General features: G+C 44.9%; 3 protein-coding genes across 3 annotated transcripts; all 3 read right to left on the bottom strand.

Moving 5' to 3' along the window:
* Positions 1–8,347: 8,347 nt before the first annotated feature.
* CCR75_009667 (uncharacterized protein) lies at positions 8,348–9,445 on the bottom strand (the record flags this gene model as incomplete). The annotated part of the gene is made up of 1 exon (XM_067967706.1): positions 8,348–9,445. One exon carries the CDS (start codon positions 9,443–9,445, stop codon positions 8,348–8,350), a length of 1,098 nt encoding a protein of 365 aa, XP_067823072.1.
* A 362-nt stretch (positions 9,446–9,807) lies between these two features.
* CCR75_009668 (uncharacterized protein) lies at positions 9,808–10,428 on the bottom strand (the record flags this gene model as incomplete). The annotated part of the gene is made up of 1 exon (XM_067967707.1): positions 9,808–10,428. The coding sequence occupies one exon, from the start codon at positions 10,426–10,428 to the stop codon at positions 9,808–9,810; it is 621 nt and encodes a 206-aa protein (XP_067823073.1).
* Positions 10,429–12,042: 1,614 nt separating this feature from the next.
* On the bottom strand, positions 12,043–12,801 carry CCR75_009669 (uncharacterized protein; the record flags this gene model as incomplete). Its single annotated transcript, XM_067967708.1, has 1 exon — positions 12,043–12,801. One exon carries the CDS (start codon positions 12,799–12,801, stop codon positions 12,043–12,045), a length of 759 nt encoding a protein of 252 aa, XP_067823074.1.
* Positions 12,802–26,762: the final 13,961 nt, after the last annotated feature.

The raw sequence follows: 26,762 nt of genomic DNA, 5'->3' as shown, positions 1-26,762 counted from the left end.
AGCGTATATACCTTAAAAAGGTTTCTTTTTCTCGTAGATCAATGCGTAAGCCTTAGGAAGGCACTAGACGCTGTAAGTTCAAAAGGGGGATTATTTTTTTTATTATTTATATCCCAAACCTTACCCTAGCTAAATGAAAATTGATTTCGGCCGCCAGATTTATATCTTGCGGCTACAACATATGTTATCCAGTATAAATGGGATTTAGTGATTATTTAACTTAAATAGATCAAAATCGTATTTTAGTTATTAGGTATTTGTACCACAACAACGGTTAATCAACTGAAGTGTGCCCCTGTAGAAAGAAAAGAAGCATCGTTAAAAAATTCTATATTGAAACGCGCGCCAGACGGATTTCGGCCCCCCGCCGGGGTCCGCGTCAAAGGCTTTATCAAGCTAGAAGTGGGATCTTGCTGTATTCTGCGCTAACCAAACTAAGAACCTTTGTAAATTAGTGTAACCACACGAATAATCGCTATAACTACCAAACCTGGTAGCTGGGGCGTCAACACGGATGTGAGTGTCGGCTATGACAACTCCACTTCCCCATCAGACTGTTGACACCGAGTGATAACATTCGCTTCATTTCCTCTTTGAGGTTGGAACATAAACAGCTAATCGTTTGGTTGTGTTTTACATTCTTTTGTTCCAAGACAATCAAGCGTGAGTCTGGTCCTACGTGATAACGCATCAGCCAAAGCATTCTACTTGCCAAGCTTATATTTCACCTCGAAATTGTATTCGACGAAAACTAAAAGCAATCAAGTCATTCTCTGTGATACATGGGGCGACCTAGTCGCAGTGCGTAACGACGCGTGACTCGTATATATCACAAATGGCTTAGAGCAAAGCAGATGAACTCTGAATTTGATAAGAGCATACTTAATTGAAAGTAACGCTTTGTAATGAACTAGGGAGTTCTTCGCCGCAGCTTTAACTGTCTAGCCTCGAAGCAAATAAGCGATCGCGCCCACCATTATCTGTTTGTAACAGAGCACTGCCGATAGCAAAATCCAATGCGTCAATGACACTGAATCGCCAACTTGGATTCGGTAGAGCCAGAATCAGGGCATGGATAAGACTATCCTTAATTGCTTTAAGAACATCATTCCCGGTGGTAGTCCAGCACCAATCCGTACCTTTTTGGGGAGATTAGATAATGGCCTAGCCATATCAGCATAATTTTTGCTATATTTGTGCAAGTAGTTGGCGAGGCCCAATCACTTACGTAAGTCCTTTCAATGCTTAGGAACCGTTCAATCAACTATGGCTTTTACCTTAGCGGGATCCGCTCTCAGGCCTCGCTTCACCCTAAAAAGGGAATTTCTTCTGCCACAAAAATGCATTTAGATGCATTGGCATACAATTTATTTGTGCGCATTCACTCGAACAGTGCCCGCAAATAGTTTATGTGGTTCTACAGTTCCGACCGACCCTGCTCCGCACGACTATGGACAAAAATGCCTTCAAAATAAGTCTGTGCATAACCTCGACGAGGGCGGAACAGTTGCGTCACTAGACAATTAAATGTAGCCGGGGCGTTGGAGAGCTTTTGTGGCATAATCAACCACTCACATAGTATACTGCCTGTGCTGCTAACCGCTGTAAGCGGGATAACGCTAGTTCGCATGACCATCGACTCCGTCAAGTGCACTGTACATTGTACATCCCACCACATTGTTCTGAACATCCGTTCTAGGAATAACGTTTTGTGCTGGTATAGAGGCAGCATTCAGCTTATTATAAGCATGTACAATGCGTTATTTACCCTTTTGCTTTTTGACACAAAATTTTGGTGTCGAATGGGGAAATTTGCTCTCGGGGTACCATTCCCGCCTCGTACTTAGCACGAAAGAAATCGTTAATGACGTCACACTGTTCCCTTGATAAAGGCCGCTGTCGTGTGACACAGTATTGACCAAGTCAATTTCATGACGGACACCTCTATCCGCAGGTAAAACAGATGGTGGATTGGTATATACCACATCTTGGAATACCTTGATCCACACATAAAGTGGATCCGTAGGATCTTTAAGGATCAATGACTCACTCCGCGCACTTAATGCAGCTTTTGTATCATCCAGGACGGGCCAGGACAGCTTCGTCCAGAAGTGACGATGAGTTTTACTCAATCATAGGTCGAATGACTACCATCTAAGATAGGTCGTTAGCCCTTAAGGCTCGGCCGCACTCATCAATAGACATTTCGTCTACTGCAGAAGAGCATGTTACGAAGGGATTGCCGCAAGGCTAACTTCTGCCTCGATGCTACCGGTTACACCATTACAAGCGTATTCAATTCCTTACTCAAATCACTTTGCGAGGGTATAGACCCTTCGCGTCTCGCCAGCCTTGGAGTAGAGACAATACGCCTCTTAGAGGCTGGGACATTCACGTCTTCAAATTTTCAGCCTGTATGGGATCTATACCAGAGCTGGTGTCTACTTCGACATCCGACAAGGAATTAGGTAACTCAGCTTCCTTGTCCAGCGACCGTTTACGTGTCATTTCACGTGCATTAAAAGGGTTTGACCCGAAATGCCATGGCGAACCGCCAATTATGTCACTACTGACACTCAGCATGATGCCACCTCGGCCGACCACGGTGGACTTAGACTTGCCACTCCACGTATCTCAGGGATATAACACCCTTGATGACTCGGTCTTAGGCCAACAATGCTTTTAGCATTTAGTGAATCGTTTTTAAAACAATTGCTACTCGACGGAATACGTGCCATTCCAACTCCTTTTTCTGAGTTAAGCCCAAAATAAATGTTTTCAACATTGGATTTAGTAACTCAGATATTACAATGTCTAACACACTGATAAATTTAGTCAGTCATATGCGCCAATAGCGCTTTTGTCTCCTAGCAAAGGTGGGCTCATGACTTCTCAGAAATTTGCTTGGAACATTGCGCGTGGTGCCTAAGGTCTTAGACCTCCAATCGATCCGTGACTCATGGCGTTTAATCCAGGCCATACCAAGGATGGGATCATATCTCGAATTCGATTAAGGACGAGGCAGCGTTCCATACTGTCAAAGTCCAGAAACTTCTTGCCTAAATTCAAGAAACTTTAGGAGCAGTGACACGAGTCCCAGTCGCTAAGCGAGCAGTGATTGTATCACTTTCATGCGCTTTAAGTCCCCAACGCATTAGTTTCCCTCAAGCGAAAGACGTCAAGCATAAGTGCAAGACGCTCCTGAGTCAATTATAATTGACCACGGCTTATCAAAACCCTTTACAGTCGCTAAAGCGACTAGCAGCCAGGCTTGTACTCTCACCGATCTAATTGGGGCTAGATTCTATTTATTCTCACCTCCTAGAGTTTTAACAGAGCCTAGGTCTTCCCCAGTAGAGCGGTTTTCACCTACATGGTATCGACGTTTTCCGCACCGTACCAGATTTCTGGTATAGGTCGGAATTGGTGCTATTTTGAGCTTTACGAGTATTTTGTAGGGGACAGGCCGGACGTAAATGTTTCGTGCTTCCGCACATACAACATCTACAAATGATTTCATGCTGTTCCACTGCTTGAAGTGCCTTTTCTCCCTCCTCAACGAGGCGTAGATCCATGAATTCCGGTCTATTAGACGGTACCAATGTGCTCGAAGAGCTTGTTCGGTAAATAGGCGGGCTAACGCGAGCAGACTTAAAGACGAACTCAGCGCGTAGCGCTATGGCAATTGCGTCTTCGAAAGTAGCTGGATGGGGTCGTAATAATTCCGAACGGTCAACGCCTTCATTGAGAAACCCCAAAAAAATTTACGATAGTTGCTTCTTGCATCGGGCCTTGAAGCATAGATGCAATGAGTGTTCTCAACTCCTGGGCATGGTCCTCTAGGGCTCGTTTACCCTGTCGAGTCGCTATGAGCCGTGATCGTATGCGTAAAGCCTAATCAGGCGGTGCAAACATGCTGGTCATTTGCTGAATTACCGAATCCCATGAGAAAAAAAAGCGTCGTCTATGGACGCTGCACGAGAGTGCCCACTCCATGGCTCTATCTTCGAGGTACAGAGATATACCGAGTTGGCATAGATGCCGCAAGGGTGATCCTGAACCTGGCCGATCGGGGAGGATTCGTACGCATGAAGGTTTCAACCCTTGCATGCAAAACCTCTGGTCCCTGAATATACTGAACTTTACATATTCAAGCCCAAATAAAGTTTTGAGCTTGTCATACGCTATGCCCTGCGCTTCTATAAGTTTTGAGACCTCTTCCATTTCAGTGAAGGCTTAGTCTTATAAAGACTCAGAGATTGACTACTAGTGCTACCAGATGTAGCGGAGCTTCTTCGCTGCTAAAGATAGAGGAAGACTTTTAGACTTCAAGATCAAAAGGAAAACTCAGCATTTTTAATTTTAATTTAAATTCAAAACCTTACCGTAGCTAATTCAAAATAGATTTCGGCCGCCAGATATATATCTGGCGGCGACTACATTTGTTACCCATAATAAATGGAATTTAAGTAATTAATTATTTTAAAATAGAATAAAAGGGTATTTACCCATAAAGTAAATGTACCACAACAACGGTTCTCCAACCGATGTGTGCCCCATTACAATAAAGGTACCACAAAACGGTTCTCCAACCAATGTGTGCCTCATTACAGAGGCAGTCAAAAACACGTCGATTTGGGCGAGCGCGCGTGAACAGGCACAACCGCGTCTCCGATTGCGCATAAAATGCAACGTCAACATTTGATGATATTCCATATGTCTAACGTTAACTCCATTTTGTTCGGTATTGAGGTTTCGACCTCCAAGCGGTACGGAACCGTACATTCGACCAGCACCATTTGTTGGACACACTGCTGAGCTTTATAGGAACGTTATTTAAGTTGTATATGGCATAAGCGGCCACTATAGTAATTTGATAAGGCCTTTCGGTGCGCGTGCTGCTCTTCGAGTAACGCCAAATAGGCAGCCTCCGCATGTGTGATTAGCTGTACTCGAAAAGGCGGGACCAAGCCAGACCCATTCTTAGACCCGGCTTTGATATTGTCGATTACCAGATCAGGAGCAAGCCTGGTATGAGCGAGCGTTAAAATTTTACGCATACGCCAACTGCTGACGCTAACCTAAATGTAGTGATAGCGTAAACGACTTTCAGTAGACAGCGAAGGCCTAAATGATACCTGCATCTTCCTACGATGTTCCGCTGTAAATATATGCTGCAGCGAGTGTACGCTCGAAATTATGCTCGACCTCTAAAATTAAAATTGCGTGGGCTAAAATTTAAGCTTCATTGTAAGGGTGGTCGATTTGGCTATTTTCGCCTCGCGAACCAGACTCAAGATTTTTATTGATCTTCCTATCTGATGAATTTTAATTAAACGATAAATGCTCAGGACTCAATTCAGGCATCAGTAAACTGCAAGCGGGCACGTCGTAATGCGGCCACGCTCTACTTATACACACACCATAGCACAGCGAGGAGGCGGTTTAACCAGCTTCTTTTGCGTGCAGTGAGGTAGTTGCGGTGGGCGCGTTAGCGACTTCACCTAACGCACTAAGTACTTTGATTAAGTGTCTTCACGGGAGCGGTAATCCGGCTCGTGCTAAATAGTTCCGCTTACCATTTTTGGTAGGTGTGTGGACTTCTTAGATGGACTTTTGGGTAATCAAACCAAAGGAAGTTGGAGGCAATAACAGGTCTGGGATGCCCTTAGATGTTCTGGGCCGCACGCATGCTACGACGGGGTGTATCGTTACATAAAATTAACACTTATAAATAGTTTATTAATATATTATCTAAAAGGTAGAGAATATTTGGAGAATATTACTTACATAGTAATGTTCAGAAATCTTATCCATAAATAGGTATAGGCCATTATATCTATTTATCCACCACGACCTGATTGGCACGTTCTGTTTGGCCATTGATCTGAGGATGGTCTGCAGTCGACATGGGGAACTCGCCACCTAGCAGCCCAAGCACTTGTCGCCAAAACCCAGACGTAAATCATTGATCCCGGTCCAATACTATGGACTCGGCCATCTCGTGTAATCGGTATACGCGATCCAGGACAAGAGAGCTGCCTACTTGCCTTTGATCGATGTCTTACATGGTGCTGAATGAACCATCTTGCTTAGACCGTTTACGAAGACGACGAGCCCCGTCCGACCCTAATGTGAAGTCTAGACTTACTGACTTCCAACAGTTGGTTGGAATCGGTAGCGGCTTCAGTGGCGCACTGCTGGACGGTGCAGGCTTTATGCTGACACTGTTCGCAAGAGCGAATATAGTTGGCCACCCATCTAAATAAGTGCGTTCACCAAAATTTCTCTGACACTCGTAAGAATGTCTTTTCACGGCCCAGATGCCCACTAGATGGCGCATCATGGAGCTCGTGAAGGGTCATCAGCTTGAGGTCTGTGTCATGAGGCACATAGATTCCCAAGGAATCACAAGGTGACAGCTGATGCCATAACAGGCCATCGATGAAGCTAAAGCGATTTACCTCAGCTTTCTCCTGCATTTTTTCGACCCCTCAGTGGTAGATGCGGACTCATGCGTCTCGCACGCTGGTTATTGCCATCGCTCTTCGGAAAGGGATTCCTCTTGCTGGGCGTCTTCGCCCCAGCAGGGGCCCAGGCATAGCAGCGCTCATATGACTGCGCTTGCCACATTTGTGACAGACAACGTCTGCATTGCCCAACTCCATGGAAGTGACACCTGTTCTCTCGGCCGACGGCTTATACCAAGCTATCGCCGAGGCACTGTTGTAAAATTTCTCCTCAACTAAGGCAATTTGGATTCCATCGTTGACGGCACCTTTCTAATAAGAGCCTGTCACGATGAGCCATGACGTATTCCGTTCATAAACTTGGGCACTTTTATGTGCTCCCCAATCGGACCTACGGTAATTGATCCCGACAGCTAGTGCATCTCCTGCACATGCTCTTGCATAGATCGCTTCGCCTGCCACGCCCCGAAAACGCGCACCTTATGCAACACCTCGTTGTTTGGTGGCTGGCACATGGCGCGAGTCTTTGTCTTATAATCGCCCATGAAGGGAACACCTTGAATACGCTATACCCGCCGAGTAAGCCCACTCTGAGGCTTTACCGCGCGGGTGCGACATGGAGTACGGCACCATCGGGCTGTCATCTTCGATTAGCTGCGACACACCGCATTGCTTTACTGCTAACAGCCGATGGATATCGTGCGCGCTGCAGTTCCATCGAACTTGGGCGGGTCCATCCGAATAAGCCTCGGCTGAGAGCGGAGAGCATCTTAACAGTCCTGTTGAAAGCCTCGCTTCGAGCCTGCTCTCGCCTTAGCTCATCCTGAGTCTGTGTGACAGACTCCGCCGTAGCATGGCTTTGTGCCTCGGACGCGACCCTTCGCTGTCCGAGCATGAGTGCGTCAAACTGCTCCAACTGAGTAACATGTTGCTCAGGAGACTACCCAAGACCCTGGCCATGGCTTGTTCCCTAAGTCCCTGCGCCGTCTGCTCAGCCAACTCCCGATGATGTTCGGAGGTGGGGGGAAATGAGTCCAATCGATATTGAGGCTCATCCTCACGTACACGCTCAAAGATGCGGGTCGTGGGAAGGATTTCAAGTTCCACCAAGTGTAGACGGGCGCTACTTAAAGCTGCCACGTACTACGCACGCACACACCTTCGACGATTTACCGCCTTCTCTCACGTGCAGTGAGGTTTGTGGTGGGCGCCTTAGCGACCTCACCCAACTCACGAAGTACACTGATAAAAGTGTCGTCACGGGAGCGGTAATCCGGCTCCTCGTGCAAACTTATCAAGTATATTGTAAGTTTAAGACTGATTTATATTTAATCGCATTAAATATAAATTTCTGTTATTACCTAGCATAAATGCCGTCTTTGTAGATAGACTAATATGTGCTGCGAGCGTATCGTTTTTGGGTATTTCGCATAGCGGATGACGCTAGGATGTACCAATGTGCATCACATACATAAGGGTGGGTCACATATATATGAAGCACACTTAAGTGGTAGGTTTTTTTTTTATTACTTCAATTAAGTACCTAGGAATTTAAGTTGAATATAACAATTCCAACGTAAATACTTCTTTATTATTTTCTCTTACAGAAATAATATTCATGTTTTAACGGTACACCCCGTTCCATTTCGTGCTAAACTGACGGCCCCGGGTCACTCGATGTTATGTAAGAGCTAATTCCTGTCTAGGACAGCGACTCAAAGAAGTAATTCACTATTCTTTCCAATCCTGGGTGCAGGTCCTAGTGCCGTGTCATCTTTTGTGCATTTGGGCATGTAAGTTCAGTGCTTAACAATTAATTCATTGTAAATGCCCACATAACGCGATAATCTTTTATCGATAAAGTCATCCAAGAATCTTTACTCGCTCTGTTGATTACAAGCTTCCGCAGTGAATCTCGTAACGTCCAAGGAGCTTTGAGCAATGACGTTCTCGAGACGCTTTTCAATATCGACGGTATGAAGCAAAATTCGCTGCATTAGAATCGCCGAGTCGCCATCTAATCCAGGAATCAGTGCCTGTAGATTCCGTTCGCCTTGCCACAATTGAATAACTCCCGCTTTCAGTGAATACCCTTGAGCATCGAGGTCATCGAGACCTGATCCGTGTTCAAAATGAGTTTTAATAGCTTGCTGTTGCTTGTCGTCGTCGTCAAGATATGGCACGACAGCAATAAGCTGCAACGTGTCGTCTAACTCATTCAGAACCTTTTCAATCGAATGATCTTCTGGTGCTTTACGATCCACGGGATTATAAGCCGGAGCTGAAGAATGCCGTTCTTCGCGCTTGGCCTCGTGACGGTCGTTCTCATGCGTTTCATCTTCCTTTTCAAAGCCTAAATTTGGATTCTCTACTGCGTGTTTACCTACACTTTTGCCCCAGCTTCCTTTGTCCCATTGAAAGACCTCAGGGAGCCCACAGTTGCTGAAAAATTGACCCAATGCCTCCTCTACCAACGTATTACATGCACCTCCCGTCGTGCGTAGTTGCAACTCGACTTCTTTAAATTCACCCTCGATAGGTGTTTTTAAAAAAAATGGAAGTTTTAAGGTCTTGGCTGGGGGAAATTGATTGTGTTTCTCAATGGCGTCCAGGATGCCCAAGAGCTCTTTGTACGATTCCTCATTTGCGCGCTGCTGCGTTGGATACTGTCCAAAGAGATCCGGATGCGTACGCAAATAGAGCTTGCGCAACGTTTCTTTAAGAATTGGCACCTTGACTCCTTTTTGGCTCTTGTTGACGCGTAATTTCTTCCGACGGAGCGTGCGTTCGCTGACTTTTGTTCGTACAAAACTAATGCTGCTGGTTCGGGTTGATAGGAATGGAGGGTCGATAGAGCAAGGCACGCGGTGCTTATGCATTTGTTGCCAGGGAATTGCTGTGCTTAAGCGTGTAGACGCGTGCATTTGGAAGCGAGAAACGATAAGCGTCTGACGAGCTAGTGCGACGAAGCCCATTACCACCGCTTTTCAGAGCCCTGAAGGCAAGAATGAATAAAATTATTTATCACTTTTTTTGAGAGCAAAATATGCGTTTTTCGTAATGAGCACAAATTCGGGTCATGCCTGAAATTACATGTTGCCCATTTTCTTGTGCATTTTACGGCGAGGTATTCTTACAATCGTTCTTTATTTCTAACATAAGATAAGGAGAATTTATCAATGGTGCAAGTATACGTACATCATTTATACGGGACTTAGACGTCTTGATTGCCTGTGTCGAATCAAAAGTTAAGAGCAAAAGCAAAGCACGCGGGCTCGACCAAGATCTCCGCAATACCTTGATGGTGTCGAGATGACTTCTTTTTTAACGGACAATCTCAAATGACCTGATTGTCTTCTTGCAACTCATCTTTGTCATCGGGATCAACTCCACCATTCGAGAGCATCTCACGCACTTTTCTCTCAATATTAAGCGTGTGGAGCAGGATACGCTGCAGAATCTGGGCCGAATCGGTATCCAATCCCTCAACAATCTTTGTAAGGTCGCGCTCACCCTTCCAAATCTTATGCGTCCCAGCTTTAATATTATACCCACGTTCATCAATCTCATCAAGACCACTGCCACTCTCAAAGTGTTGGCGCACTTCCCCATACTCCTCTTCATCCATCAGTGGCACAGCAGCAATAATTTCAAAAACTTCATTGAGCTCTTTCAGCAAGTTTTCAATCGAAGCATCTTCAATTGTCATTTCACTGTCGTCAAATGCTAGCGTAGGTTCAATTTCGTTCTCTTCTGGCAGGACCACACGCTCGCTCACCTTTGTTCGCAAAAAGCCTACTCGAGTCGATAGGATCGGAGACTCCATCGCACAGGGCAAGCGCTGCCACTTCGTTCGCTGCAAGAATTGCTCATTAGCTACAAGAGGACAAACGCGCATACGGGAATAGAGGAATCGAGAAGTGGCGCGTGCCTGACGAGCTACCGACATGAAGGCCATGACGCAAGGCGAAGAGTGTTGTTTTTATTGGTTTTGAGTCATTTCTTGTACAGCGTGATATTAGGTACGTAGTCCATTATTGCTTCAAAACTTTTTTTATTTTCAAGCTGACAAGCAATAGTAGCCGAAGATGCTTTTTTAGCCGCTTAATACTCCATAATAGCTCAAATTTAAAATTTAAAATAGTTTCTTACATCCTTGACAACCTCAAAATGGAAACTGCAAAAAAAAAGTAGCGTAAATAATACTGTACATACAGTACATCGTCTGATACAACCGTTTGCTCTTGAGGTCACGGGAGAGCTGTAACATGAGTTATTTAAATAGTGTCGGAAAACCTAAAGTGACCTCAGGCAATTTGCATACAAGGCCAATGCAAGTCTTTAACGCTACCAGTAGCTAGAAAGCCTGTTGCATGTGACAGAAAAACACGATCTAGAATATTTTCGTGCCTTACATAATAGCACTCCTCTGAATTATGCAATGCGGAGACCTCCAACACATTCATGAGCGCACATTGCAATGAAGTTCAGTCGCAAATAATAAACTGTTTTTGGGAATATGCGTCCAATATTGCGCAAAAGTTTGTTTCGCGAGGAACATGAAAGTTTGCAGCGATTGATCGAAGAGCATTTTTTTATTTGGTGATGAGCAAGCTAAGTGACTCCTACACGGCCCCGAAGACTTCGCAAAAAAAATTGCGTCTTAATACGGCAATGTGAAGAATGCGTCTTTTTACATGACAGGACGTCGACGCTGGCATACCTCTAAATCGTTAAGTTGCTTGCTAATCACTTTTGAGTACCGCGAGTTTTTACGTGTTTGTATAGAAGTCGGATGAAAACCTATTTGCGCTTAAAATATTAGAGGAAGGCACCTTGAATTCTCTTGGTAGAACCACCTTTTGCCATCACGGCCGGTCGGCTGCTTTTGTTTTGATACGGAAAACAGCCTGCATTTTCGTGGCTTATTGCAGTTAGGACGTCGACAGCTTGATTTAAACCTCGCATTAGCTTGAACGATATTGTGCTTTCCCTTGAAATTAATTAGCTATTTCTTACATCGCAGTGTTCTAGCCATTAATTTTTAGCATCACATTCCAGAATCTTAAGTTGTAATCGCGATAACTTTTTTTCTGTTTGAAAGTAATCGTTAAAAGGTATAACAACTCCCGCCAAACAAAATAATTGAAAATTGCTGCTGCAGTGCGAGGGAGCACCAGCGCAGACTACTCGTATAATTGTATACTCTAATAATAATCTAAAAGATTTGCATATCCATTCCAACGAAAGAAGACCTTCACGATTACAGTCTGTCAGAAAAAAATTAAAATCCGCCCGTGTCTAGCATTTTAAATACTGAAAATTCGGGATCTAATTACGCACCTTGTGATAGTCAAACCCAATAAGAGCTCTGCAGACCTAATTGGCCTGGCGTCGAATGAATAAGAAGTATCTCTGACATTTATTTTGTCTAGCTTGGTCCCGACGAACAAAAAAAAAAATAGTGCGTTTGATACACGCTGAATGATAGCTTTTAGATTTTTTTAATTATCTGAAACTTACTCAATTCAGCAAAAACTTGGACAAGACAAACGTAATTTAAACACTCAATTTAATCATGCTTGGTACCAGTGGTCGTGGCAAAACGCCTCTTTAGTCTTGGGAGCACAAGGCCACCTACGATAGCAACCACTATAAGCTGCATCGTCGTGGCGCTATCAATAATGTCTCCACGCGATCGTAGCTCGCGCAGAATAAGCCCAGCTTTGCAGCTCAGGAAATTGTACGGAACGAGCCCAAATAGCGGGCCTAACGTAAATTGGCCTAGCGGAATGGCCAAGTGGGGCGACGCCATGTTAATAAACCAATTGGGGGTGAATGGAAATACGCGCAGGAATATCATATTCAGCGCCATTTCGTCGCGATGTGCGTCCAATATACTTCTTAAGCGATCGAGTTTTTGCGGAAAAAAGTGCGTGACGACGCGGTAGCCAAAACGCCGCGAAAGGAGAAACATAAAGACCGATCCCAGTGTGTTGTTAGCCAAGCACAGAGGAAATCCCAGCGTCATCCCAAACAACGCGCCGCCCAATAGATTGAAAAATACGGTGCCCGGAATCGCAAATGTTTGCAGGTATAGATAGCAGCCCATGTGTGCGAGCAAAAGTGAACCTCGTTGGCGCTCGGAGAAGCTCTGAAGGGTCTTGCCTAGCTCTTGAGCTGCCTCGAGCGTTGTAGGCAGTCGAAGCGCGAGCCACTCGGTGTCTGTGAGCGTCGAGATTACCAGCGAGTGCAACATCACGCCTAATAGCGCCGTGGTGACTATGAAAACGACGCCCACGAGCTGAAGATCACGGCGCCAGTCCGACATCGTTGCTAAACTTTGTCGACTGCTGCGGATCCTGTTCAAGAAAGTGTTCGGAAGAACGGGGGGTAGGTTATTTTTTGGAAATTTTTATTTTGTTATTTGAATGGATTTTATTGCCAGATCGTTATTAATTAAAAAAAAGAATGCCAGTTAGCAAACAGTTTAACTAAGTAAAATTTTAGGAAAACATGATCCTTTGGCTGATGTATATTTGGTAAGGCTGTAGAGATAGAGTGCGGCAACCGATTCTAGTTTACAGATGGACAAAGGTCTAAGTCCTTCATACTAGCCATAGAAGGATATGAATATTAAAAATAACGACGACAAGAAACAGTCTCTAATTTGCTCTACACTGTTTAGTAAGTATACTTCGTTACGACGTAGTGCTAGCTAAGTAAAATAAACAGGTGTTCCTTGTACCGCACACTATCTCCGTCCCAGCGCGAGATTGTCAGGACCATTCAACTCGCTGAGCCCATGACCACTCATTTCGATTTATCTTTTATACCATTCCTTTTCTATTGATTCAAATTACATATGCGCCATAATAAAAACAAGTAAAAAGGTTGGCGCAATAAGGAGAGATGATACTTAGTAATAATTAGATTTAGGATAGGCGATCCTTAGAGGATGAGCCAAAAGTATCGGCTAGTAAAGCAAAAAAAATAATTCAGTCGTAATTTACCCTCATTCCTCACAAGTGGTACCACTTGTTGGTCTTCCGCTCGCTTCTTCGCCGTCCGCTCGCTTCTTCGCCGTCCGCTCGCTTCTTCGCCGTCCGCTCGCTTCTTCGCCGTCTACTCGCTTCTTCGCCGTCTGCTCGCTTCTTCGCCGTCCGCTCGCTTCTTTGCCGTCCGTTCGCGCTTCGCTGGATTGCACTGCGTTGGATTGCCCAGCACTACTTGTAGCGTAAGGGATTCCACTCGCAGCCAGTAACGTACTGCTTGTAGCGTGGGAATTTCCGCTCGCAGTCAACTGCTCCATTCCTTTGGAAGCGCTGCGTAGCAGTTTTGATTGTGTGGCTTCAGTATCCACTGTAACTCTAAGCGTCTGCCTGACAGATATAGTCGCTTAGTCTGTGTGAGGTTGGGACCGGCTTAACACGGTGAAACAGTTAATCCATCTGGAATAAGATTGAATCTCTTACCCATTACGCTTAATGGCTAAAGAAAGTCGTTGAGATTTATGAGCAAAAAGCTAAAAGCTAATAATCAGATTCCATACTACTGTAGTAAGGCTTTCCTCTTTGAGTACGGTGAAAAGTCTGCAAAGACTGCGAACGATTTGCCTGCGTCATTACAAAAGACCCGACGCATTACAAAAGGCCCGACGCATTGCAAAGATCTTAGCAAAGCAACTCACCAAGGAGAAAGGATGCCTGCCCAAGCAAGAGTCCACCTTATCAGCTCCGTTACACGAGGTATACGCGCTTTTAGAAGAAGCCGAGCGCACCATTTTTAAGGATCTTCGGTTCAACTTAAGAGCCTAGTCTTTTTATAGTTCCGAACACATTCTTCTTCCATTATGGGCAACCCTCAAACGCCGAGCTAATGCAGCAAATGATGCACATGCTACAGCAACAACAAGAGTTAATCAAAACATTCGCTAATTCCTAAAAGATAGGTGGGCTTAAGGTGGACGGGCTAAGGATGCCGACGTAAAGCGGAAAAAGCGAAGAGTCGGTTCGCCTTTATTACGCGCAAGTACAGCAATATTTTATTGCGCACGGTAAGAAGTGGAAAGAGGACGCAAAGGCTCCTCAAGTACTTGCCGTACTAGGAAGCTCATTGCGAGGACCAGCAGCACAATGGCTCTTGCTGCATCAAAAAAGAAATTCACTCAGCCGATGAGTTTTCTCTAGCAGTGAAAAAAAAACAATTCGTCTTTGCGGATCTGCAACAACGTCTTCGAGACGATCTGCATCGGCTGAGACAAGCCAATTGCAAAGGCTTAACGGACTACATTGCGAAATCTCGACACATTATTTCGCAAGTTGAGGACATGACTCGAGTTGACATTTCATCTATTTTCAACGAGGGTTTAAAGCAAGAACTCAAGAAGAAGTTCAATATCGACGGGGAAACGCACTGTAGGATGCTATTACTGTGGCGCTCGATTTTGAACGCACACATTCGGGTGTTTATCATCACCACAACGCTACAAAACCTCGTCCTGGTCCACAAAATGTGGCCAGAGAATTAAACAAGAAGCCAGAGCCGATGGAAATCGGCAATGCTCGGCCATTTAATAGGTCTTCTTGCGTCCATAATCGACGTCGAAATAAACGAAAGTGTGCATACTGCAAAATACTGGGGCACACGATTCAGCAGTGTTACAAGCGCAGGAACCAGCAAAATAATCGCGGCAACGGATATCGTCGCGATCGTGCGAACGCCAACTATTTCGTGAATGAGTCAGTTAAAGAAGAAACCATCGCGACTGCGTCAAACGAAGCTATCACCACACTATGTGAAGCTGACTTTGCTTCCTTCACGGGAAAAGATTTGATCATCTAAAAGGGTCATCTTGACGATCGTGCTGTCAATATGATACTCGATTCTGGCGCCACATGCAATGGGGTGAAGCCGAGTTTGCTGCAATGCGTCATGTCCTGAAATGGCTTTCAAGTCACTCGTTTCGAAGGCACTAATAACACCAAAAATAAGTGAAGAAAGGAGTCGCCAATAGCCCATTTGATGATAATCGAATTTCTGACGTTCCGGTCATTGAGTGGCCAATGAGCAATTGCCATGATGTAATTCCGGGTAAGCCCTGGTGTGCTGCGCACGAGCCAATCATTAATTGACGTACTCATCAAGTTTCGTTCAAAAGTGGTGACATACCATATGATGAGGTTGTGAATCGGTCATTATTCCTCTGCTGACTTCTTAAGGAAATTGAAGACATCACAATTTGAAGAAGTCTATCGTGTCAAAATTTATCAAGAGTCGGAATTTACAAAACCTCGTGAAAACGATTGAAGGCTTTACTCGATTCCTATAAAGATGTATTCCCAGAAAAGTTACCGAATTCATTGCCTCCTCATCGGTCGGTGGAGTTTGGTATCAATATACAGCCCGGTGTGCAACCGAGTAATCGTTCGCCATTTCGACTTTCACAAGCTGAACAAAAGGCTTTACAGAAGTTCGTCGATGAGAACCTTTCATGCGGATAGATCGAGCTTTCAGACTCGCTTTGGGTATCAAACATCTTCGGCATTCCTTAAAATGACCCAACGATCGGTACGAGGTGTATCTCGTTCGGAATGGATTCGATCCGGAAACGCGAACATTTTGCTCAGTTGGGTGATTGGCTTTCGTTACGTCAACTCAACGTCAGTCGTCCCTAAAATACCTTTGCCGCGAATCGATAAATTATTCGATAAGATGTATGGTATGAGCTACTTCACAGTCATTGACTTAGCTCAAGGGTACCATCAGAGGCATATTCATCCGGATAGCAAAACGTACACTGCGTTTCGTAAATCAAATGAGACATATCAGTGGTGCGTTGCGCCGATGGGCCTTGCTGGAATGCCTCGCATTTCGTCGCGCTTGATGCGTGTTCTTTTTGAAAAGTTCTCATTCGTTGTTGTATATTTGGATGGTACATGCATCTTTTCCGTCTCAAAAAAAGGTACTTCTGAAAATTCTAAATTATCTGAACATTCATAACCCTGACACCATTGGCTATTAATTACTTTTAATGTAATACTGGGGTCAATTATTTCATGCTATCGTGTTCGACGTCTTACGCAAGTGAATACTCTTCGCTCACATTGGTAAGTGCAAGTTCGCGCGTCAAGAGGTCAGCTTTTTGGGGCACGCTGTTTCTGGTGACGGATTATTTATCGAAAACAAAGGCGGAAGCAATCGCGAAGTGGCCTTCACTTACCTCTGTAAAGGAATCGCAAAGTTTTCTTGGTCTTGCTTGTTATTATCGCCGCTTTATTCATCAGTTTGCGCAAATAGTTCTGCCGTTGAGCCATCTCGTTAGGAAAGATTTTTCATGGGTCTTGAATGCAGAACAAGAGGATTTGCTCGTAAGGCTGAAGTCTGCCTTACAAGCTGCACCTGTGCTGACTTTGCCTAACTCTTCACGCCCGTTTGTTCTCACTACGGATGCATCGGGGTCGTGCATTGGTGGCGACTTATCGCAATTTATCAATAGACATGACCATCCAGTAGCGTTTTACTCAAAGAAACTTGGAATCCGTGAGATTAGTTGGCCTGCTCGTGAGAAGGATCTATTTGCAATAAAAGAGGGGTTAGAAAAATGGGCAATAGCGCCTGCTCTTGGCTTCTTCATCATCCGTCAGTCTCGCCGAAGTTGGCTCGATACTTGACCACCTTCGCTCAATACGCGTTTACTATACACCACATTAATGGTGCTTTAAACGTTGTAGCTGATGCGCTTTCGCGCCGGCCTGATGATTCTGTCGTGGACAATATCCGCTTTCATAAGTGCGATTTTCTAGTTGCCAACAACGAGGTACACGTTTACTTTGTTCGCCCTCGGTGCCAACTCTGCCCCGGGAGGAAGCTGAGACTCTGCAAGTTGCTGCCTTAATGACAGTGTCGTATGGCGAGTTGTCAACAGAAGTTCGTAAGCTACTTCAATAAGGCTTTGCCAGAATTGCCTAAAGAAGCATGGAAAAGCTCCGAAACAAGTTTATTGATTGTGAAGCAAGAGAAATTGTTGTTTTTGCGCACATTAAACGTCTTTGCGTGCTCAACAACAACCGCTTGCGAACGAATGTAATATCGAAATATGATAATTCGGCAATAGCTGCTCTGCCGGGCAATCGCAGAACATTCTTGCGAGTTGCTCAGTGGTATTACCGGAAATCGTTGCAGAGAAACGTCAAGGAATATGTCAAAACTTGGGAAACCTGCGCACGTCGGAAACATGATAATTAACAAAAAAACAACGTATTACTTATGCCAATTCCAATACCGGATGCTTGCTGGCAAGTGGTATCAATGGACTTTATAAGAGGGCTTCCTGTTTCCAATGGATTTGCCATCCTAACTGTTGTCGATAAGTTTTCCAAACGCACGAAGTATGCAGCAGTGCACGATAAGGACGATGCATGCACCACAGCAAAAGTATTTTTTGATGCTGTCATTCGACACCATGGTATTCCCGCAGTTAATATCAGTGACCGAGATAGCAAGTTCACGTCCATGTTTTCGAAGTCATTGATGACGATCATCGGTGTTCGTCTAAGTATTACAACCGCTTATCGGGCTTAAGCCGATGGACAGACCGAGCGCCAGAACCTTGTGGTAGAAGACGCACTCAATCGCATAGCATCTTACCATGGCACTGACAGGACCGAACACTTGGGAAGCATAGAGTATGCGTCTATACTGGTTCGTGCATCTACTGGATACTCTTCCTTTGAAATAGATACGGGAAGAAGGGAACGCTCTGCATGGCAAAAGTCACTGGGCTGGACTAGTCAACCAAAGGATATTGACGTTTACGCAAAAGAGTTTATCGAAGTACGAGCAAATATCATCGATCAGGCTCGCAGAAATCTGTTGATAGCACAAGCTTCGCAAAAGCAATATTACGATCAAAAGCGCCGAATAAATCAGGTCGAATTCAAAGTTGGAGATCTACTTATACTTGATACTCGCAAAATATCGTTTAAACACGCTGCGAAAAATATGGGACACCAAGAGCCAAGATTGCGGCAAGAAAGGTGGAACCATTCGAAACTATCAAAATGTTTAATTCTAATGTGGCAAGCTTGAGTTACCACAAACTATGAATAGGATTATTCCAACCTTTAATGTTGATGTTCTATCAAGTATGAACCGACACCGGAAAGGTTTCGAAGTCGCCCGATACCGAAAGCATCACAATTCGTGGATAATGGCACAGCGGATCATTTTCAAGTTATTGAACGTCTGTTGAAGAAAGCCAACTCAATCGCTAACCATACTGGCTCGTACAATGGCATGGCGAAACTAAGGAAGAAGCAAGCTAAGAAAAAGAGAAAAATATTCGCCATGTCTCCCACTGGAAGGACCTCGTCGCCGACTTCAATCAGCGTCAACGAGAGATCAAATCGGGGAGGATGTCAGGACCAGTTAACTCGCTAAGCCCTTGGCCACTCATTTCGATTCATCTATTGAACCATTCATTTTCTTTAATTCAAATTTACATATGCGCCATAATTAAAACAAGTATAAGGTTTGCGCAATTAGGAGATATGATACTTCGTAAGAATTAGATTTAGGATAGGCGATACCTTAAGGAGTGAACCAAAAGTATCGGTTAGTAAAACTAAATTAATTCAGTCGTAATTTACCCCCATTCCACACAAGAGGTCCCGGCGCCATTCCGATAACGTTGTAAACATTGTCGACTGCTGCGGGTCCATTTTAAGAAAGTGATCGGAAGAACGTAGGGTAGTTATGTTTTGAATATTTTATATAGTTATTTAAATTGAATTTTATTGCCAGGTCGTTATTAAAATTAAGAAAGAATGCCAGTTGGTATACAATTTAACTAAGTAAAATTTTAGGGAAGTATGATCCTTTGGCTGATGTATATTTGGTAAGGCTGTAAAGATCGAGTGCGGCAACCGATTCTAGTTTACATTTGGATAAAGGTCTACGTGGCTCGGAGCCTACCGCCATAATAGCCATAGAAGGATATCAATATTAAAAATAATGACGACAAGAAACAGTTTCTTATTGCTCTACATTGTTTAGTAAGTATACTTAGTTACGACGTAGAGCTAGCTAAGTAAAATAAACAGGTGTTCCTTGTGCTGCACACTATCTCCGTTCCAGCGCGAGATTCATTTGCGACGTTTGAGGTAATTCCCCCCGATTAAAATACACTTATTATGAGTACTGCGTAAGATGCATGGTAAGTTGTTCCTGAGCGAATCCGTCACATGTTTACGCAGGGCATCCCAGTGAAAAGCGCTCAGTTAGAGGCATGTCGATGAGAATGCTCTTGATTAAAGCCTACACTAAGATCAACGTGCCGGCTCAGGCTGATTTACTGATGCCTGAATTGAATCCTATCATCGGTTTAATTAAATTCGTCGGATAGGAAGATCAATGAAAATCTTCGCATCTGGTTCGCGAGGCGAAAATGACCAAATCGACCACCCTTACAATGAAGCTTCAATTTTAGCCCACGCAATCTTCATTTTAGAGGTCGAGCAAAATCTCGAGCATACACTCGCTGCAGCATATTTTTATAGCGGAACATCGTAGGAAGATGCAGGTATCATGTAGGCCTTCGCTGTCTACTGATAGTCGTTCACACTATCGCTACATTTAGGTAAGCGTCAGCTGTTGGCGTATGCATAAAAATTTACGCTCGCTCATACCAAGCTTGCTCCTGATCTGGTAATCGACAATATCAAAGCCGAGTCTAAGAATGTGCCCGGCTTGGTCCCGCTATTTCGAGTACAGCTAATTATACATGCGGAGGCTGCCTATTTGGCGTTGCTAAAAGAGAACGCGCACCGAAAGGCCTTATGCCATTAGTATATTGGCCGCCTATGTCATAACAATTTAAAAAACGTGCCTAGAGTGTAACGGGCTAAAGTTGCCCGAATGTAACACAGTTCCCGTTAAGTACACTTGGTGTACTTAAGGGGATGGTCAATTACTAAATTATAGTAACTAGACCCAGCACTCGGGTGTGGTGCACATTTGTGACCAACCCTTGTGTATGTGATGCACATCGGTGCATTCACATTACGAGGGATGACGCCTAGCGTCATCCGTTACGCGAGGTATCTAGAAAGATACGCTCGCAATACATATTGTTATCTATAGAGATGACATTTCGATTGGTAAAAATAGGTACTTGTATTTAATATGATTAAAAATATAAACCAGTCTGAAAACTACATCCTGCTTGGTAAGTGCGCACGAGGAGCCGGATTACCGCTCCCGTGACGACAGTTAACCGGAGTACTTAGTGCGTTGGGTGAGGTCGCTTGCGCGCCCACACAACTACCTCACTGCGCGCAAGAGAAGCTGGTTAAACCGCTTCCTCGCTGTGCTAGGGTGTGTGTCTAAGTAGAGCGTGGCCGCATTACGACGTGCCCGCCTACATATAGAGCTCAGCAATGTGTCCAACAAATGGTGCTGGTCGAATGTAAGGCTCCGTATCGCTTGGAGGTCGAAACCTCAATACCGAACAAAATGGTGTTAATGTTAGACATAAGGAATACCAACAAATGTTGACGTTGCATTTCATGCGCAATCAGGGACGCGGTTGTGCCTGTCTACGCGCGCTCGCCCAAATGGACGTGTTTTTGACTGCCTCTGTAATGAGGCACACATTGGTTGGAAAGCCGTTGTTGTGGTACATTTACTATGTGGGTAAAATACCCTTTATTTTACTTTAAAATAGTTGATTATCAAAATCCCATTGTATTATGGGTAACAAATGTGGTCGCCGCCAGATCTTTATCTGGCGACCAAAATTTATCTTAAAATTAGGTACGGTAAGGTCTAAAGATTTAATTAATTAAAAAAGTTGAGTTCCCCTTTTGTTCTTAAAGCGTCTAGTGTCTTTTTAAGGCTTGCGCATTGATCTGTGACAGATAGAAGCCTTTCTGAGATACATTGGTTCTACGAACCCCTGAACCCTTGAACTAGGATTCATTAAGCTCTAATAGCTTGTACGAATTCCTAAGTTGTTAAACCCAATAGTTCTATTGAACGAAGAGGCTCTCTGAGGCTAAAATTCTTTCTCTGACTTAAGGGACGAGGTAGCTCCGCTACACTCGGTAGCACTCGTAGTCAATCTACGCCTGAGTCTTTACAAAACTAATCCATCACGAAAATGGAAGAGGTTCCAGAGTTGTCAGAAGCGCAACGCGCCGCTTATGACAAGCCTAAAACCTTATTCGAGCTTGAACGCGTGGAATTTATTATTTCCCAGGAACCAGAGGTCCTAAATGCAAGGCTTGAAGCCTTCATGCGGAACGAAACCTCCCTGGTCGGTCAGGTAGGACCACTTTGCGGCTTCTATGCCAACTCGGTATATCTCTGTACCTGACTCAGAGCCGAGGGCTCGCCCTCTAAATGTAAATGTGAAGACATTTGAGGGAAAAGAGGGAGAAAATCTCCCTTTTTGGATTGAGCAGATGGAAATGTCCATTGATTCCGCCTTGTTCTTAACAGAACGGCAAAAGGTGGCTATGGTTATTTCCAAACTTGGAGGTAGAGCGGGCACTATCGTGCAGCACGTCCATAAATGACGCTTTTCCCTCATGGGATTCGCTGAAACAGCAAATGACCAGCATGTTTGCACCGCCTGATCAGGCTTTTCGCATGCGAGCACGGCTCCTAGCGACTCGACAGGGTAAAAGAACCCTAGGAGACTTTGTCCAGGAGTTGAGATTTCTCATTGCATCTACGCATCAAGACCCGGTGCAAGAAGCAATTGTAGGAACCATCTTTATGGGGGGTCTCAATGAAGGCGCGTTGCCCGGACGGAATTAATCCGATCTCATCCTGCTACTTATGAAGAGGCAGTTGCCATAGCGCTACGCACCGAGTTCGACTTTAAGTCTGCTCGCGTTAGCACGCCTATTTACCAAACAAGCTCTTCGAGCACATGGGTACCATCTAATAGACCGGAACCCATGGATCTAAGCCTTGTTGAGGAAGGAGAAGAGGCACTTCAAGCTGTGGAACAGCATGAAATCATTAGATGTTTTATGTGCGGAAGCAAGAAAAATTTACGTCTGGCCTGTCCCCAACTAAATACTCGTTAAGCTCGAACGAGCACCAATTCCGACATATACCAGAAATCTGGTACGGTGCGAAAAACGTCGGTACCCAGTAACCGGGGAAGACCTAGGCTCTATTAAAACTCTCGGAGGTGAGAGTAGACATGACCTAACCCCAATTAGCTCTTTGCGTAATGGCACGGGACGTGAGTACAAGCCTGGCTTGTTAGTCGCTCAAGCGACTGTGAATGGACTTTGATAAGCCATGGTCAGTTTTAATTTGCTCAGGAGCGTCTTGCAATTATGCTCGACGTCTTTGATTGTAAGAAGTCAACAATACGTTTAGGACTTAAAGCGCATGAAAGTAATTCAATCACTGTTCGCGTAGCGACTGGGGCTCGTGTCACTCTTCCTAGAGTTCCTTTGAACTTACGCATAAAGTTTCTTGGCTTTGACAGTATGCAACGTGGTCTCGTCCTTGATTGGATTCGAGATATGATCTCATCCTTGGTATGGCCTGGCTTGAACGCCAAGAGCCATGGATCGATTGAAGGTCTAAAACCTTAAGCGTCACACGCAATGTTCCTAGCAAAGTTTCGAAGAGTAATGAGCCCACCTTTGCTAGGCAACAAGAAACGCTATTGGTGCGAATGACTGACTAAATCTGTCAGTGGGTTAGACATTGGAATGTCTAAGTTAATAAACCCAATGTTGAAAACATTAAGTTTGAGCCCGCAACAGAATTAAGTGGAACGGCACGTATTCCGTCGAGTGACACTCGTTGTAAAAACGCCTCAATGAATGCTGAAAGCTGTTGGCCTTAGACCGAGTCATCAAGGGTGTAATATCCCTGAGAAACGTGGAGTGGCAAGTCTAAGTCCACCGAGTTTGTTCGGCCGAGGTGGCACCATACTGAGTGTCAGCAGTGACACTATTGGCGGTTCGCTAGGGCATTTCGTGTCAAACTCTTCTAATGCACGTGAAGTGACATGTGGACAAGGAAGCTGAGTTTTCTAACTCCTTGTCGGATGTCGAAGTAGACACCAGCTCTGGTATAGATCTTATACAGGCTGAAAATTTGAAGACGTGAATGTGCCGGCCTCTAAGAGGCGTATTGTCTCTACTCCAAGGCAGGCGAGATGCAAAGTATCTATACCCTCACAAAGTGATACGAGTAAGGAATAGAATATGCTTGTAAATGGTGTAACCGGTAAAATCGAGGGCGAATTGAGCCTTGCGGCAATCCCTTCGTAACATGCTCTTCTGGAGAAAGACAAAATGTCTAGTGATGAGTGCGGTCGAGCCTTAAAGGCTGGCGGCTTCTTGAGACGGTGGTCAGTCGACCAACGATTAAGTTAAACTCATCGTCACTTCTGGACGAAGTTGTCCTGGATGACACAGAAGCTGCACTTAGTGCGCGGAGTGGATCATCAATCCTTAAAGATCCGCAGATCCATTTTATTCCTTGATTAAGAATTTTAAGATGTGATCTGTCAAATATACCATCTGTTTACCCCCGGATAGAGGTGTCCGTCATGAAATTGACTTAATCCCTGGAAACAAATACTCTGTCACACGACAGTGGCCTTTACCAAGGAAACAGTGTGACAACATTGACAATTTTTCCGAGCTAGGCACGAGGCTGGAATGGTACGACAAAGCAAATCTCCCCGTTCGACACCGACATTTTGAGTCAGAAAGCCAAATGGCAAATGGCACATTGTACTGCTTATAATAAGCTTTTCTTATGCTGTCACTATACCTGCACAAACCCCCATTCCTAGAAAGGATGTTCTCCAGAACATTGTGGTGGGATGTACAATGTACAGTGCACTTGACGTAGTCGATGGTTATTACCAACTGCTCATGCGAGCTAGCGATATTTCGCTTACAGCGCAACTCAGGCAGTATGCCATGGGAGTGGTTGGTTATGCAACAAGGGATTTCCAACGCCCCGGCGACATTTAATCGTCTAGTGACGCAACTGTTCCGCCCTCATTGAGGTTATGCACAGACTTATTTTGATGAATTTTTTGTCCATAGTCGTGCGGGGCAGGGTCGGTAGGATGTGAAAAATTATATAGACCATTTCGAGTAGTGCTCGAGTGTATGCGCACAGATAAATTGTATGCTAATGCATCTAAATGCATTTTTGGTCACACGGCCAGGACGTCGGAGGAGCTCGCTGCTCGCGATATTCTTCATGAGCAATACCTTACGCCAAAGGAAATGACGCGAAGAATCTAACGCATTTGCGTGATCAGGCCCGTGGGGCTTCGGTGACTTCAATGAGGGAAATTCCGATCGTTTGTTTCGAAACGAATTAAAAGTCAAAACGAAAACGAGGTCTCATTTGAGAACTGCGTCCATCAGGCCCGCCGCCTCCGCAGTATTTGGAATAATAGAGTCTTGGACGTGGCTGATAATCGTTTGGAACGGAAGCTTCGCTTTGATTACGCCAAGCTTAAGACCAAAGGCCTGTTACGTCCGGCATTTAAGCCACAAAACGAGGAAAGGCCTAGCCGATATTTCAGTGCTTCGATTGACCGTATAACCATGGATAAAGCCGCACTGAGGCTATAGATCCACCTAATCCCACTTCTAGTGGTGAAAAGCGTCTTTGACGCAAGTTGACTCTGAGCTTGGCGATCGAAAACGTCAACGGCGTACGGGCAATCTTGCTGAAGAGGTACCTCAAACTCCCAAGAGCTTTCAAAAGAGGGGTACCCCTGCCACTTCACCAGATACTGGTATTGGCCCTTACGACGACGTCGCTTTAAAAGTTTCTCCACGTGAAACTGAAGGTACCCTCGCGCATTAAGCATCGCGGGAGGGGGCCGAAATCTGGATGGAAGCATTTGATGCTCAAGAGCACGAAGTGCAACTTCTTCGTGAGAGCCTTGCTCGGGTGAGGGCACTTTTGAGGCGGTTCAAAACCTTCTTTCGATGCTAGAACATCAGCAACCTCGTTTAGAGGGCCATTTGGACATCCTGGTGAGGATGCAGAAATCTGCGGCTTAACCGCCTGTCTCGGCGCAACCGCGTTAAGTCCATGTGGGAAGGATCCCGATATGGCTTAAGCAAGCCGACGTAGAACACTGGGTGTGTACGCAGCTTGCTAGGAAGGTTAAGCGTGTAAGCTAGGGTCTTCTTGGCCATGACCGTAAATTGTCCAATAAAGCGCGGGCGCAATTTGGTCTTGAAGATCGCGAAAACCAAGTTAATAGGTTAATTCTTAGCTTTTAATTAAAGGTAATCTCCGACCACATAAGCATTAATACAGCTTCTGCTTTTGGCATATGCTTTTTCTTTTTGTTTGTCTTGGCTATCAGCCATCATGTCACGTACATGTCTTAAGACACTAAATTGTATTGCGATAAACTCGCTTACTTGTTTCCAAATGGTAAATAGGGCTAATATCAGCAAGCTCATCGGCTTATTCTCCCCTACCAGCCCTAAGCCACGCAGTGGTATCGTTAACGGAACGCGTGGGTGGGTGAGGCCGTTGACATAGAGCGGAGTGTAGCCTGTAGAGGCATGGACAGCGTTATTTAACGCAAATTATCCCACTGGAAGCATTGAGCTCCAGTGCTTTGGTGTTGGAACACACACACTGCGTAAAATGTTTTTAATGACGCAATTGACACGTTCAGTTTGACCATCGGTCTGCGAATGGTCTGCAGTGGACATATCCAATCTGGTACCCAGCACTCGGAAATCGATTGCCAGAATTTACCCGTGAAACGGGGGTCCCGATCAGAAACGTTTGCCACTGGCAAACCGTGCTGTCGAAATACACGATCGATGAACAGCCTTGCTGTACCTTCACCATCAATAGTATCCGGCACGGCCGCTAAGTGTGCCATTTAGCTCAATCGGTCAACAAAGACAACTATGCCCGTGTATTGGCGGAATCGTTTGGTAGGCCAAACACAAAATCCATACTAATGGACTCTCAGCACCCTGAGGATACGAACAGACTGTCCAGTGGAGCAGCAGCATGAGTCTAGGGTTTAACCCGTGCGCAAGTTTCGCATGTCGAATGTATGTGCATACCCATTTGGAAAGCTTGGGCCACCAATAAATCTGGCTTACGGAGCCGTAGGTATTTTCTCTAATAGCAATATGATTACTAAGAGCATTTCATAGTGGATTCGAAACTTTAAATCCTCATCATGCGGAACAACGATGCGCGGAGTATCCGCAGCATCCGTGCAATAAAGCAACAGGTTGTTTTTGA

Source organism: Bremia lactucae, linkage group LG19 (assembly GCF_004359215.1).
Source record: "Bremia lactucae strain SF5 linkage group LG19, whole genome shotgun sequence".
Taxonomy (NCBI): Eukaryota; Oomycota; class Peronosporomycetes; order Peronosporales; family Peronosporaceae; genus Bremia; species Bremia lactucae.
This window is presented reverse-complemented; position numbering and strand designations above follow the sequence as displayed.